At 29.0% G+C, this 16128-nt stretch overlaps 1 protein-coding gene across 3 annotated transcripts in view; it reads right to left on the reverse strand.

Annotated features, from left to right (window-relative positions):
- The window catches only part of l(2)37Cb (DEAH-box helicase 16 lethal (2) 37Cb), a 49129-nt gene extending 33548 nt beyond the window's left edge, over nt 1-15581 (reverse strand). For 2 of the 3 annotated variants that reach the window (XR_012755267.1, XM_075357443.1), the window contains exons 1-7: nt 15455-15581; nt 11799-11920; nt 9027-9207; nt 6972-7098; nt 6337-6537; nt 3820-3939; nt 568-747 (exon numbers count right to left, since the gene is read on the reverse strand). Coding sequence is in view for 2 of the 3 variants with exons in the window: in XM_075357443.1 (XP_075213558.1) it covers nt 568-747; nt 3820-3939; nt 6337-6537; nt 6972-7098; nt 9027-9207; nt 11799-11919 (930 nt within the window). In the remaining variant the exon portion in view is untranslated. Of the gene's footprint in view, nt 1-567; nt 748-3819; nt 3940-6336; nt 6538-6971; nt 7099-9026; nt 9208-11798; nt 11921-15290; nt 15431-15454 lie in introns of those variants that run through there. The other variant, XM_075357444.1, reaches the window with a different exon arrangement.
- Nucleotides 15582-16128: the final 547 nt, after the last annotated feature.

Below are 16128 nucleotides of genomic sequence, written 5' to 3' on the forward strand. Positions count from 1 at the left end.
TTTTCATACAAAAGATATTTTGTTAATAAGCATATCTCATCAAATTTTTTCCAAATTCTATTCAAGCACCAAGTTCTTTACTTCACAGAACATAATTTGAACCGATTTCACCATCAGAACTTGTGAAAAGTGATTTTATTTTATGAAAGCACATCATTACTGTACAGTGATGATACAATGAACATAATCTGCAGTAATAAGGAAAAACACAAACCTCTTTACTAATGTAAACAGGATTTAAATTATCTTTCTGTAAAAAAAATAATAGTAGTAGAGTCAAGAAAACAAAAAATTCCCAATTAGTTTGGTAAAATGTGGACCAACAAATAATTTACTTAAAAGTATTACAATTTACATATTTATAAACATTCATTTTTATATATATATATTTACAAATATGTATATGAAGATGTGGTGTATACCATGAAAACTGGTTATTGGAAATTAATATGATAAATTTAACTTATCTAATTACTGTGTTTTGGTGGTTTATATTTTATGTATATATATATATATATAACAAAAGTGTAGCCGAGGAATCTAGGAATAATAAAACTTAAACAATACCTCGTTTCCTAACTTGACTGACATTTCTTCAGCAACTCGAGCTGCTACTGACATTGCTGCAACTCTACGTGGTTGTGTGCAACCAATTTTTTTTTTATCTTGAGTATAACCAGCCTGATGTAGATATTGAGGTATTTGTGTCGTTTTTCCAGAACCAGTTTCTCCTTCTATAATTAAAATCTAAAAAACAAAGAGAAATGTAAGTAATACATTTTGGAACTATTATAATATAAACAATGTCTCATGAAGAAACAGAAGAATTCAGGATAATTCTTACAAATGAAAATAAAGAGAAAAGTTCATATAAACACAGGTATGAAAATGCTTTTTATTTTCAAATTATAGCTTGCAAAGAAATTTTGCTCTGATTTCTTCTCAAAGGGTAAAATGAAGCCACATTGAAAATTTTGGAACTTAAATTAAGGTGTTAAATTTGATGGTTTCATATGACCTGAAAAATTTAACAATAATACACCTCCCATATTACAATATCTCTAGTTATTTTTGGGAAAATTATTGTAAAACACCAAAACTTGGTGCTGCAAAAGAGAACTTTTTGTTTTGACCAACAATAACTTCATTAAATTGCCAAAAAATGTATAAAATTCTGTTTTAAGATTTTATCTTCTCCATTTTCTACATACATATGAATCTTACTTTAAGAACAAATTTTATTACACAATTTCTGTTGTAAGACAGAAATTAATTTAAAACTGTTATTAAAAACTGAAAAAATCATTTCAATAATGCTACAGGATATGGAGACGGCAAATTTTTTTCAAGAACTGCCATTGCAAAAATGACCTGAAACTCAATGAGGTTAAAGGTAGGGATCCATATTTTAACATATGTTAACCATACATACTATAAAAAGTTTTTTCAATCTTCTAGAGCAGTGTTTCTCAACCTTTTAGTACTTGCGACCCAATTTTCAATCATAATTTTCGTTGCACCCTTCTTCCCCCTTGTTATTGTTAGACAATAATAATGTATTTTGAAACTAAAGCTACACTACAACCTTAATTATAAATCTTACAAATTACCAAGAACAAATAAATTTATTGATATTTGGCAATACCGATCCGCTGCATTGACAAAACTAAAAAAAATGCCTCTCTATTGTTTTCTGTCTTAAGTCCACCATATCAGACATTCTCACAATGAGAAATTCCAATTTTTTTCTAACATTTTGGAATGTTTGTGCAACCACTTGTGCAAACATGTATAAATGCTTCACCTCGTTCAATTCCAGCTAGTCTCAGTCGAGTCGATCCTTCTATAATTATCGAATCTATTGTGAATGTGTACGTTGTAATTTGCATGTTAATTGCAATTCATCGTATTAAATATTCACGGCAGCAGATTTACAGATAATCATGGATAAATTTATTGAACTGAAGTGGGCGTAAGTAAGCATTAGATGATAGTGAAGCATCAAGTGCACAAATGAGCATGGTTCTGAAAATAAAATCAAGAAAATATTCTCAAGAATACTTAAATTTTGGGTTTACCAGTACGGAAATAAATGAAGAAGGTCCCAGCATGTCATTTGCTTAAAAATTTTAACAGCAGACAGCATGAAATCTAATAAACTTACAATGATATCTGGAAACGCTTCATAATGAGTACATTAACTTACCCCAAGAATTCTTCCAATTAAAATTAAAATCTTATGAAAAGCAAACACCATTTTAAAAAAAAAAAACTTTGTCTGTGAATGAAAAAGTTCTATTTGCCTCTTGCAAAGTTTCATGTAAAATAGCCACATGTAAAAAGCCTCACACCATTGGTGAAGAGCTTATTTTGCCAGCTGCAACTGAGATTGAGAAACTAAGTTTGGAGATAATTTTGCCAAACAGTTGATGTCTATACCTCTATCAAATGATACTGTTGCCCATCAAATCAGTGATATAGCTGAAGATGTACAGCATCAGCTTTTCAGAAAGTTGCGTGACAAATTGTTTTCAATTCAGTTTTATGAGGCAACAGATAGCAGCAATAAAGATGCTCATTTCATTTGCATGCTTATGTTTGATTTTGTTATGATATATTTGCAGTAAAACTACTTTTCTGCAAACCAATAGAACTCAAAGCAATAGCACTCACATTATTTGCTATCTTAAATGATTTTATAAACGAGGCAAACGTAGAGTGGAAAATTTGCATTGGAATATGCACCAGTGGTGCTCATTCAATGTCATCAAATGCTGAAATCAAAAGACAATTAATAATAAATCACTCTTTGAATTTTGGGCAGGGGTGGATTATGAGTTTCTGCACCAAAAACAAGAGCATTTCGTATACTATTACAATTTTCAACATTCTACCTTTGAGAAAATGAATTTTCTGCAGTGGTTGCTTTAAAGACAAAATATAGATCTCAGTTAAGTACAGAAAAAGAACTCAGAGTGTCTATTTCTAATATTAAACCTTCCTTTGAAATAATTTCCTCTGCAAGACAGGCTCAAGAGAGTCACTAATAATTATTAAACTTGTTTTTAATTTGGTATTGATAAGTTAATTATTAAATACATTGTGCAGTACTAATAAAATTCTATTTATAAGTGTATTATATCAGTATAAATATGTATTTTATTATTTATTATGTCAGAATGTATTTTATTTTGCTTTCTTTTCAGTAAATTAATAAATTTTTTTAATAATATTTTCTGTTCGATATGCTCGTGCCCCCCCTAATTAATGTTGCCATGCCCCCCTAGGGGAATGTACCTCACAGGTTAAAACACACTGTTCTAGGGGACAGAAATAACATATGTAAAAAGGATGCAAAAATCATATTTTTCACATTTTCCTTGAGATGTAAATGTTGAGTTTATTGTTTGAATAAGTTTTTTATAAATTACTGTAGAAAGCTTTGGTTTGGTGTATGTTGTATTTTTATGGTTTATTGAGAAAATGTTGCCGTTTTGTAAGTTAAATTGCATTCTTTCATTTGCCACACTGTAATGTTGTTTAACTTCAATAATTTAGAAATTAGTTTATTTCATAATTCTAAGGAAAAAGAGGAGCAAATGGAAACTTCTGTAAGCGCTTACAATAGAGAAATGGTGAGATTCATATCAGCAGTTAACTGCAAACATATATATATATATATTATACAATAATTGCTAGACATTAATAGATTAATAAAATTTAACAACTAAATTAATATTAAATCTCGTCAAAAACTTACAACTAGAAGAAAAATTTATATAGTAAATTAGGCAAAAGTTTATTTTAAAATAGAATTACCTGGTGATTTTCAATCGCTTCAATTAAATCATCTCTAAATGGATAAATAGGAAGACTCTTCTGTGTTTCCTCTATGTTCATTTTCTTTTTCTGAGCTTCAGTAATTTCTGGTTCCTTACTCTAAAAATAGATAACAGCATTATCAAGCAAATATCATATCTACTAGAAATTTATAAAAATAATATTTATTTATTTTAAAATCTCTCATAAAAAAGAGGCCAACATTTTTTGATTGGAATCACGTTCCACTCTTCACCTTCTTTGCCCAATATTCCCTCATTTTTTGAGCCTTCTTTCTTTTGATCACTCTTGAGCACTGTTATCGTTTTCCTTTCCTTTTCTTGAAAACTCTGTATCGATTCAATTTTCTCTTTATAAACATTTTGGTCTGATATTTCATTTTCTGAGATGTTTTCATTTATTAGACCAATATTTTTATTTTATCACTTAAAAAAAAAATAAACAAATTTTTAATTAATAATTCAGTTAATGTTGCTCAATGTTCTCTAATTAACATTCAATTTTATTTGACAAGTGGTTCATTAATATAGTATAATTCTTTGAAGACAAGCTTTTTGACACATTAAAAGAATGTTATATAATTTATATTCAAAATAAGGCATCTTTTTAATCTCCTTCAACAAAATTACTGCTATAACAGCATAGCTATTAAGGAAAGCGACGGCAATCAACCAAAATTTTGGGTATCAACTGTAATATTGGGTAAATTACAATTTTTGCAATTTTCAAGACCCCCTTAGTTAAAAAAAACATAAAATAAGTTACAGTAATTTCCAGAAGAAGTATGTACATACGTGCATACATGGTGTTGGCCTATATTTGGATTAATACAATTGGAACAGGGAAACGGTAAATTTTAAAAGTAGTAGTGGCAGCCCTGAGGGGCTGGTAGAAAGATGGGAGGGGTATACTTCTGTGCAGAACCAACTGCCATTTAGTAATCATGGACCCACTACTGGTCCATGATTATTAAATTACACAATGTGCACTTATACAAATATGTATTATACAATGTGCATTTGCCATGAAGTCATTTTATAAGAATGGTGTGTGCGACTGCTGCTCAATGGAAATTCCGACATCATTACGATTTAGGACATCAAGGTCGCCTTCCATCTTGCTCACCATCAAGACATGGGCTGAAAATTTCAAGGAGATGGGTACAGCTCTAAAAAAGAAACCACCAGGTCAACAAACTCAAAGAACCTCAGAAAACATTGAAGCAGTTCAGGCCTCAATTGGAAGGAGCCCATGATGATCAACAGGAAATACACAGCAACATTGAATCTAAATCGAACAGCCATCCGCCAAATACTCCGCAGAGATTTCAAGTCGTACAGGAACTGAAACTATCAGAATACATGGTCCCATGAACTCATATGGAAATGTTTCAAAGTGTGCCGTGCAAAATCTCAGCATTCGCTTCCAGGAATGCATACATTTGAATGGTCATCATCTTATAGACATTGTTTTTATAAATTAAATTTTTTTTTGTTGGGTAACTTAATGGCATGAAATTTACTTTCTGTTTTCAACAATAAAACTTGTAAATTCATTTTTTTTACTTTTGTGAGAGTTACTTCAAAATTTCCAGTTTTCTTGTGCCACACTATATCTTCAGACTGGCTCAATATAAATTCTTTAAAAATGACCCAAAAATTTCTATATATAGGATACTGATATCATTAGATTTTGGACAAATTAAAAATATCAGGAGAGGTTGTTTTCCCCATGGTGAACTTTTGATTTTTTTTTATAACAGTAATAGAAATTTGAGCTGTAGTTCAATGAAAATATTCATTAAGCTATTTAAAGTTCCAAATGTTTTATCAATCAGATTTAGGGATGGAAGGTATTTAACATTATTTTGTAAACAATATTTGTTTCATATCTCAAAAAGCCACTGACTGAAGAAGTTAAAAGGTTGGTGCTATATATATATATATTTACCGTTCTATATATATACATATAGGTTTTGGATTAATTTTCAGCCCCAATAGACAATGGAGCATAAAATTATTCTTTTTCTCAATTATACTTTTAATATTTCCGAATTTTTAAGGTAAAAATGTCAAAATCAAACCAAGCCTAAATTTTTTACTGAAAAGTTTGATATTTTTGAGTCAAATCTGCTTCCTGTACCAATCAGTCAAATCAATAAAAAATAGAAATACTATTTTCACAATTTTTAATAATATTAATCATTAATAACATTCACAAATTTGATTTAATTACCTTATTAACTCTATGGCAATAATACTGTTTGATTTTTGCATTTGTAAAAAGCCAAATAATAAATTTTGTGGAAAATAATGGAGAGCACCAGGAAAACTTGTAATGACACCAGCTTTTTTTACTTACAGAGTAAAAAATTATAAACAAAATAAATGAATAACTAAACTATATTAATTAGAAATAAAAATACAACACTTATAAGAGAGATATTACGTAAATGATTCTTTTTTAACAGAATTACAGATAAAACAAAGAACTTACTTTTTCTTTATTACCAGGAAGGCTAAGAGCTTGAATAAATTCTATCTGATTATCCAACACAAGATCATACTCTTCTTGAGCATCTCTATGTTTTGCTCCAAAATGAAATACAGCTGAAGACATTTGTTCCTCTTCCCATTTTCGCTGCTCATAGTACGGAACTTTTTCTCTTTCATCAATTTCCTCATATTGATCTTTTGCCTACAAAAAAAAACCTGTTTTATTAGTATTATTATTATTATCTAATATCATAATAGATATTACTTTTTTAGCATGGCACTTTTCATTTTCTGTGTTACTCTTCTCTAGTGTGAAATAGATTCTTTTATTTTTTGTAATACAAAAAACATTTTTTTTTTTTTTACAAAAAATCTAATATCTTAATATTGCAATGTAACAACTAAATCAACTTTCATGAGAAAGAGAATTTGTTAACTGAACAGAAATCATTAAAAATGGAATATTATGATTTAAAAAAATGTTTAATTGATGTATACTTTCAACTTTATCTAAGTTAGAAATATATACTTCACATTTTTAAAACTTAAAATTTAAGCACGTACTACAAATGTAAATTTTTAGGACTGAATAAAAACTTATTTTGAATATTGACTGCAACTATATCAATATCATACTTCTTTAGAATCCTGAGGCATATGATATCTCTGCACCCTTTCAAGTTCACGAGCCTTTTCATGTTCTTTAGCAAGTACTAACAATTTCTTTTTGTGTTCTCTATCACGCTTTTCTCGTTCAGTTAATCTGAAACAAATTTTTAATAACAAGATAAATAAAGTACTTTTACTAAGATCTTATGATTTTTATTAGAAATTTAAGCATTATTAGTTTTAGAGAGATAAATTTCTGTTACATCGAAGAAGAAATTTAATCCTAGATGATCAGCTATATAATTCATTTTTAAAAGTTGGTAAACAGTATAAAATAGGATAAAAAAGGGCTACTGATAAGTAAATATGGGATATCCGGTTGAGTCGTAGTAAATCATTATACACAGTTTGTTTAACAACTACGTATTTTATTCATGACACGTTTTTATTATTACAAGTAAATCACTAATAATAAATAGAAAAAACTGAAAATAAGTGAATATATTAAAATACATTTGAAATTACACCCTAATAATCTAATGGTAAAACCATGTTATTTTAAATTATAAATTACATTAGATTTCTTTACAAAAATTATCAACAGGGAGGTAATTTTATTTTTATTTTGTTAATCACTAACTTCTGGTTTGGCTGAATGGTAACTAGTTCAACTGGATAAGATTACATAACAGACAATTCTAAACAAGATTGTTTCTTCAGGAATCTTGCGAACTTGTTCTCAGCAGTTGTTAAGTTTCTGAAAGAAAGGTAATTTTTCTTACAGGGTATAATTAATCTGGTCACACAAAATAATAAACAACATACTACTCCTATTTGATTATAATTTCCCTCATCTTCAGAGGGAATGCTGGCAGAATGGTCCCACTGTCTGGAGAAGAACATGATCTATCAATGATTAATAGTGACGTATAAATGAAGTTTATTTAATTTATTGCTTTTATTAATAGTTTAAAATTTATTGCTTTCATTAAATGTTTAGAAAAGTCTTTAAAAATGTCAGAGAAATTTTACAAACAAAATAACTGAAGAATTATTATTAAAATTAATTAATTAAGGATGCAATATATATATATATATATATATATATATATATATATATATATATGTTCTCTTATATAAGTAAATAAGCCTATGATTTGTTTGCAATCAAATATGACTATTATTTAACAATATACATGACTTCAATTTTATTAAAATAAACAAAGGAAATTATGTTAGCAGCAGCTTTATGAAACAATGCATTATCATTTGCCATTTTTCTGATTTACACAAACTGGCAACTACAGTTCCAAATATGGATCATTAAAAAAGATTTAATATACTGTAAAGGTAGTTCTAGATAGATTACAAGAGAGCTTAAAGAGGGGGGTATAAAGTAACCGAACTTCAAAGTAATGTTACTTGACTGGTAGAAATGAATATTTGAAAAGAATATTGGTTTGTTGTGAGAACTGAATTCATCATTGCACATTAAAATCCAATTAACAAATGATAACAACACAAGGTGCACTCCAATTTCCAGTCAGGAAAAAATTTAATATCCAAATTTTAGCTTGGTAACATGATGCTCATGCTCCTTAAAGAAAATAAGACTCATTTGTTGTGAAATTATTTAGAATAGCAGCACACTATCCATTGTAAGTAATAGACAGAATTACAAGAAAGAAAAGCTTTAAATATAAAGACTAAAAGCAAAAGAATGCTTTTGTATATATGTATGTGTGTGTGTGTGTGTGTGTGTGTGTGTGTGTGTATGTGTACACCACGCTGAAAATAAAAAAAGACCAAAAACTTTAACTTATTTTAGTTTGTATTTTATTCAATTTTCACTTCCAGATTGTTAAGAATATTAATAAAAAACTTCCATTGGAATAATGGAAGTTATTCCAATGTATATTCAACAGAATTAAATAATGCATCTATTACAACTGATACAAATATAAGCAAGCACACATGTGCATGCACAGACACAAAAAAAATTTTAAATGCTATATCTAACAATTTTTTGGATTAATTTAATAAATTTCAAACTGTAACTGGCAGTTCTGCAGGTCAACTTACTCTTGATCATTAAACAAATATTCATCATCAATGATATCAGCCTCTAATTCAGCAACTTTATCTTCCTTCCTTTTCTCAAGATATTTCCTACGAGATTCTACACGTAGACGAGGAATTATCTTTTCTCTGCTTTCAACTTCTAGTTTCAATCTTTTTGCTGCTTCTTCATAAGCTTTCTTATCTATACATAATAGAATATTCAATTAATAAAGGAACACATGATTGATAAAAATTTTAATAATTGGAAAATAATTATTTATTTATATTATGTGAAAAATGCCATGCCTGGCCAAGACTCAAACGAGACATCTCCAAAAAAGAAGAGATGGCACCACAAAATAATAATATAACATTTAACTTGTAATACTTTTACATGTAATGTTATACCTATATGAAATAAAATGTTTTTGGTTTTTCTCAAACTGGAATCAATGGTATTAATTAGAGAAAAGTATATTAAGAGAAAAAAGATTAGCATTATTATAGTCAATTAACTGGCCCATCTAGCCAAAACAGGGTTCACATGGGCCCTGAGGGCCCAGGTGAACCAACTCAGTGCCTCCTGGGACCATGGGGCCTATCCAGGGCTGTAAACCTTGCTTCGCTTACCATTCCCATGTTGCAAGGGGATGCCTTGGACACCGCGGAGCTTGCCACTCCCGTCTACCCAGAGACTTCCACCCCCTAGACCCCCACAATGTTTGTTATCCTCATGATGCTGAGAGTAATATTGATAAAAAACAATTAAAGTATTCAGGCTTTATAGAATCTTTTAAAAGACAGAACTTAAAAAAGACAGAATAATAGGAGCTGTGGTGACTAAAGTACACACCTCTGATGAAAAATTTCATAACCTATTTCTTTTCCATGGATGCAGAAATGTAATAATGAAGTAGAAGGATTAATCTTTTTTCCCTTAATGAATGTCTTTAATTTACAACTTCAAATGATGAAGAAATGATGAATATTTTTATATTTTAACCTTCAAGGGAGCTAGGGCCCCGGTCTGTGGCTTAAAACCTTATGTGGTGTAACATGAATATATTCTGAAAATTTGAAAGCAATCAATCAGTTGTTTCTTCGAGATGAAATATATTTAAAAACCTTCTCAGTTACACCAAGAAACATTGGTAAAAATCTGGTTGTGACTGATTTAGTTTTTTTGTTTATCCCAAACAAACAGGAAACCTGTAACTATACAACCTGAAATTATACCTATGGAAACCTGAATTATGTAAAGAGGAAACTCTTCCTCTTTATATAATAGTATAGATTTTCTTTATATATAATCATACTCAATTTCCAGAATTAATCAAGAAAATTATGTAATTTGTATAAATTTCTTGATTTACCTGCAAAGTTGTTCAATTAAAATGGTTTAAATGGAAATAAAATGTATTGTTATGCATCAACTATACTTTATACCTGAAATCAACCAACCAAAACACTTTAGGTTCAAATTGAAATCTAATACTGCATTTTGTAGTTAATTCATTTTTAAAGGGATCACAAATGCTGTTGTTATTGGTTATTTTTTCTTTATCCAAATGTTTTCAGAAAATGCTTTTATTTTTTTTCAGAGATAAATCCACTAGCAAGTATGCTAGTGGACTAGAGACTTATGTGTTAAATGTTGAATATCGTGATTCCTGAAAATTTTAAAGGGGCAAAAATAATTAACAACCTAAATTAATATAATATTTTAATTATTGTATACATTCAAAGACTATGTAATTCAGCCAAAACAATTCAAATTGTATTGTCAAACAATTTTGACCAAATGATCTGTGGAAATAAATAAATAAAATTTAACTTTAAAAGATAATGTTATAATTACTTCCTTACACCCTTTAATCTTCAAAGATACTTTTTCCTAAAACATTGGATTTGTGGAATTACCACATCATTAACCAATGCATAATAACATCTTTAAACGGCTGAACAATTTCTTCTACTATTTTAACTAAAAAGAATAAATTAAATTCATTATCAAATAAAGATATCAACTAATTAAATTCACTTTAAAGTAATTAATTTGAAATACAGCCATTAATCTTGTTTATTTATATTATTTTCTACATTCATGTACTTTTCATTTTTCAAACATACTTAAAATCTATTATAGCATTTGCAATGTTTGCTAACTATCTGTTCTGCAGATTAACAGTATTGCACTCAAGCAAATACCTTAAGTCAAGCAAATGAAATCTGTTCATCTTTTCATTTATAATAATTACAAAAACAATATTAGACAACTTCGGCAAATAATGAAAAAATATAACAGCAACATTGAAAAGAACTTAATACAATAAACCAATCTAATACTGCTTGTAGAAAAAACATTATCATACATACACAAAACACAATAAAACCAACTAATGAAACAAATTGGAACTGAATAGTAGAGTTTATAAAAGGTTGTTAACTTCAGCTCCCTGTTAAGAAATAGGCATCAGCCAGAAGTGAGTGCAACTAATAAGAGCAAATAAAATGGTAAACGTAATATATACCAGCAGCTGAAGACAACTAATTCATAATTCTATCCAAACATTATGGTTAGTAACATAAGTATAATGTAAAGACAGTTTGCTTGTTCCAAGAATTAAAATGATACAAACAATCCCTACACTGTTTTAAAGCTTAATCCATATCAAGTGACATAGGCTAGTAGTAGTAATCGTGTAACTCCCTCCCTCCTGTAAACGCCATTATAACAACTTTTACGAAACCATACATCATAAAATAAATTTTAACACCATTAACACAAATTACCTGAACGTGAATTAATGTTTCGCACTTTTTCCTTATCTTTTTTCTTGAGCCTTTCAGCAAATTCATCACGCTCTCTTCTGTCCTCTTCACTATCTGTACTATCATCACTTGACTTCCCCATTCTACAAAAATAAATAAAAAAACATTCAAATTAAACAAAATTAAAAAACTGTATATGATTATTTCCAAATAACATACATATGTACTTGTAATTTATAAAAAATGTCTTACCCTACTGAACAGAGGTATTACCAAATAACATGTTGTTTTCTGCTGACTTACAGCAGAAAGGGGTACTCATTTCTTTACACTATTTGTCAGAGTTTCTCAATGACTGCCAAGTATGTGAGGAATAAAAGGCCCAGCAGTCAGAATTTTCCTTAAGAGTAACGATATGTACTTATGCATCATACCTGTAGTGACAAGTGAAGATGTCATTACAACGAACATCAGTAGACAGCTTTGAATGCTGATTTGCTGTAATATATTCAGAAAACTGAAGACGCTAAGAAGAGACTATTTCACTTCAATTTTCATGGTTACTTTGAATTAGGAGCTTGTTTTTCTTAAATATAGGTAAGATATTTTTAGTTGTAACTTATTCGGCTCATCAAACTAGTCAAAAATCTGATTAAAATACCAGACATGTTAACATGTTATAGACATTCTGGTTTATTCAGTAAACACTGAGGTAATAGTATGAGTAGACAAATATTATACTGTAAAATTAACAAATTTCAAATTCTCAAATAAAAGAAAACATATAAAAATAGCTTTGGCTAATCCACTTCAAAAATGTAAAATCAAAAACAATTTTAAATTAATTTAATTTGAAATATCTGAAAGCTCAAATTTATGTAATATATAGCCTTTCCTCACCCTTTAATCACAAAATCATAGTACATAAAATATGAGAAAAATTCTAGCATAAACATAATTTCAATGCTATAATTTTTTTTATTATTTAATACAAAAGGGTGACTAAAATGTCTCATTATAATGTCCTGCCACTTCATCATATTTATCTCAGTGTACAGGAAATTCCTTTATCTTACAAGAAAAGTCTTTTTTGGTAGCATATTGACCCATACTCACACTGTCAACAACATTCTCATCTGACTGTAATTTCTTCTCTCCTAAAGATTTCTTAAGTGAGCCAATTGGATGATATTCTATAGATACAAAATTTTAGTTCTGTGTTCCAAGAATTATCATTAGCAATAAAAATAAAGGAAGAGTATTCCTGTGAATCCTAAAAGTAAGTTTTAATTATTATTTCCTGAAGAAAATATTATTTTTACTTTTTGTAGTGTGTGTGCATTCAAATGCGCGCGCGTGCATTATAACTTAAATTTCACCATTACGGAGTAATAATACACCCATCTTTCATTACAAGTTATTTACAGTCTATAAGTAAAAACAACTGAAAGTTCTACTATCATTTTCAAAACAGAAGCAGCTGGTGTGACAGCAAGAAATCTGTTTTCTTCTTTCAAGTCAGAAAAGCCAGAGAACCCATCTAACACATAAATTTGAGATGACTTCTTACTATTGATTCTACACTCACAACACTTAATCCAAGTTTTACAGAACAGTAATTCACCAATTCTCTTGAATAAGTTCTTAAAAGTCAATCTGTTTATCGCAACTTAACTAGATTCTTGGCTGATGAGCAGTGGTTCATACTCAATTTTCTTTCACCCCTATTTGAATGATTTGCAGCATTCTGGACTGAGATATACACATTGCCAAACTGGTTTTAAGTCAGGAACAAATCTTGGTTTCAATGAGCCCATCACTTGCAAAATCATTTAATTATAACTCACTTTGCAACACTACTATGTACTTCCTACTGAGACATTTTGATTACAACTAACAAAAAGGACAGAAAGAACCGCCAAAAGTACTGATTACAATATCAAACATGCAAATGTTTGTCCCTACGTTGTATCTAACATGCAGAGATTGCAAGAATAGAGCATGAAAATTCTTGTTTATCAGACATCCATAATTCTAAGTAGCTTCCTAAATAAGTTGGAAGTAGTGGAAGACCTACATTATAAGTATACTAAAGTTCACGGAAATTATTTTGACCAAAAGAGATGAAAGCAACAAAATGTTTACAATTATAAATAAAAATAATAAATAACAGTAAATTTATAATGTTTGCAATCAATAAAATCCTGCAGAAACAGAGATTGCAAGCCTGGGTTTAGAACAAACCCCATTTTAAATATCCAATTTTTAAATTTCTGAAAGGAAAGATAATATTTTTAAATAATTATTAAAGATGTTGGTACTTCTGTGTTAATGGGGGGGGGGGCAATCAATTTTTACATTTTTTTTTTACGTTAATTATTGTATTTAGTATAAATATCACTTTTGTTATTAAAAAGTTGTGCTGTAACCCTGATCTTACCTTTCTTTTTCCTGTTTAGCCTCCGGTAACTACCATTTAGATAATTCTTCAGAGGATGAATGAGGATGATATGTATGAGTGGAAATGAAGTGTAGTCTTGTACATTCTCAGTTCGACCATTCCTGAGATGTGTGGTTAATTGAAACCCAACCACCAAAGAACACCGGTATCCACGATCTAGTATTCAAATCCATGTAAAAATAACAGGCTTTACTAGGACTTGAACGCTGTAACTCTCGACTTCCAAATCAGCTGATTTGGGAAGACGCGTTAACCACTAGACCAATCCGGTGGGTTAACCCTGATCTTACCTGGTTAAGGTTAAGTAACTAACGAACCTGTGTATAAGGTAGCAGCAAACATAACAAATGGATATGTGTGCATTACAACTTAACAGCTAGCTCTGTTTTTATAAGTAAAAAATAGCTTCAGAAGAACACAATTACAGTATAGAAAAATTTAACTAAAGTTGCAAAACTATGCAACAAGAATATTTGTTTAAAGAATAATTTACAATAGAAAGGAATTAAATATCACAATGAACTAGTTAAATTAAAAGAAAAATTTAAGCATCTAGGATGCAACTCTTAGTAAATATCCACTTTTCATCCACGATGAAACTTCCTGATGCAAGTATGCTATATATATATATATATTTACTACATTAATAGGAAAAACATTTATTGAGAAAATCTATGTTTTTTATTTTTATAGTAAAGTTAACAGCATAACAGAAATATAGTACAACAACGTTGCTGTATAAAATTATACATAATCTTAACAATCGGTGACATTAATACTGGATATACTGTTAGGCTTTATTTATTTACTTTCAGCAGTAAATAAATGAATAAGCTATCATACACAAAATTCTTCTTAATAACAGTCCTAAAAACTAAATTATTGTTAGTAGTCTATTTGGGTACACTATTCCATTATTATGGATGAAACCTGCAAATAAAGACAAAAATCGATATAATGGATTAACGTAATAATTAACACAAATGGATTTATAATTGGCTTTGGTTGTAGATTAGAATGAAGCTTCAACACAGCTAAAATTAATACATAACCTAAAACCTTGATTTAAACACAGTTTTCTCAATTTCAACAAAATCTAAAGCAGCAAATTACGGTTCCAAAACTACTTCGTTGTAACAAATCTAATCTGTTCCATTTAAGCCTTCCTTTTCACAAATAACAACTAACAATAAGCATAAAATTAAAATAACCTTACTTGTAACAGCAAGTAAACAGTAACTTGCGACCGCAACACCTAAACTTTGGTAATCGATTCTACGGTAAATATGAAGTTTTAATATCGACTACATAAGATAATTCGTTTCAAATTTATCGATTGTAAAATATGATAGGTTGATTATTGTAAAATATAATCGATTAACATTCCATATCAGCGTAGTTTAAATATCTGTATCAGGAAAATCTGATGTAGACACTACATGGCTTCCTTGTACGCCTATTAAATTACACATACAATTTTTTTTTTAATGAAAGTAAATAAAATTTTATTTCATTAATAACTTCTGATATTTTTTTAATTGTTATTATTGAATTATTATTTATTGTAAAGATTTTTTTATAATCAGAGGTCAATAATTATTAATAAATCAATATATTTAAATTTAAAAAAAAGTTAAAAAAAAGGAGATGAAGTCGGATTTGAACCAATGTGCCTTCCCCTTGTAAGCTCCAAATATTTTATTAATTAAAATTTTATTTGGCTATAACTCTGGAACCAATGAAAATAAGTACTACTTATGTATTTAGTTGAAAAGCTCTATCATTGAGGGCTTATCAATGCAGTTAAGAAAACGTCCAAAATCCAATTTTGGGATTTTTTGGACACTTTTGGTTCAGTCAATTGCAATCAGAAAGAAAGGTGCACAACTA

The sequence above is a fragment of the Lycorma delicatula genome, chromosome 2, assembly GCF_047948215.1.
Source record: "Lycorma delicatula isolate Av1 chromosome 2, ASM4794821v1, whole genome shotgun sequence".
Taxonomy (NCBI): domain Eukaryota; kingdom Metazoa; phylum Arthropoda; class Insecta; order Hemiptera; family Fulgoridae; genus Lycorma; species Lycorma delicatula.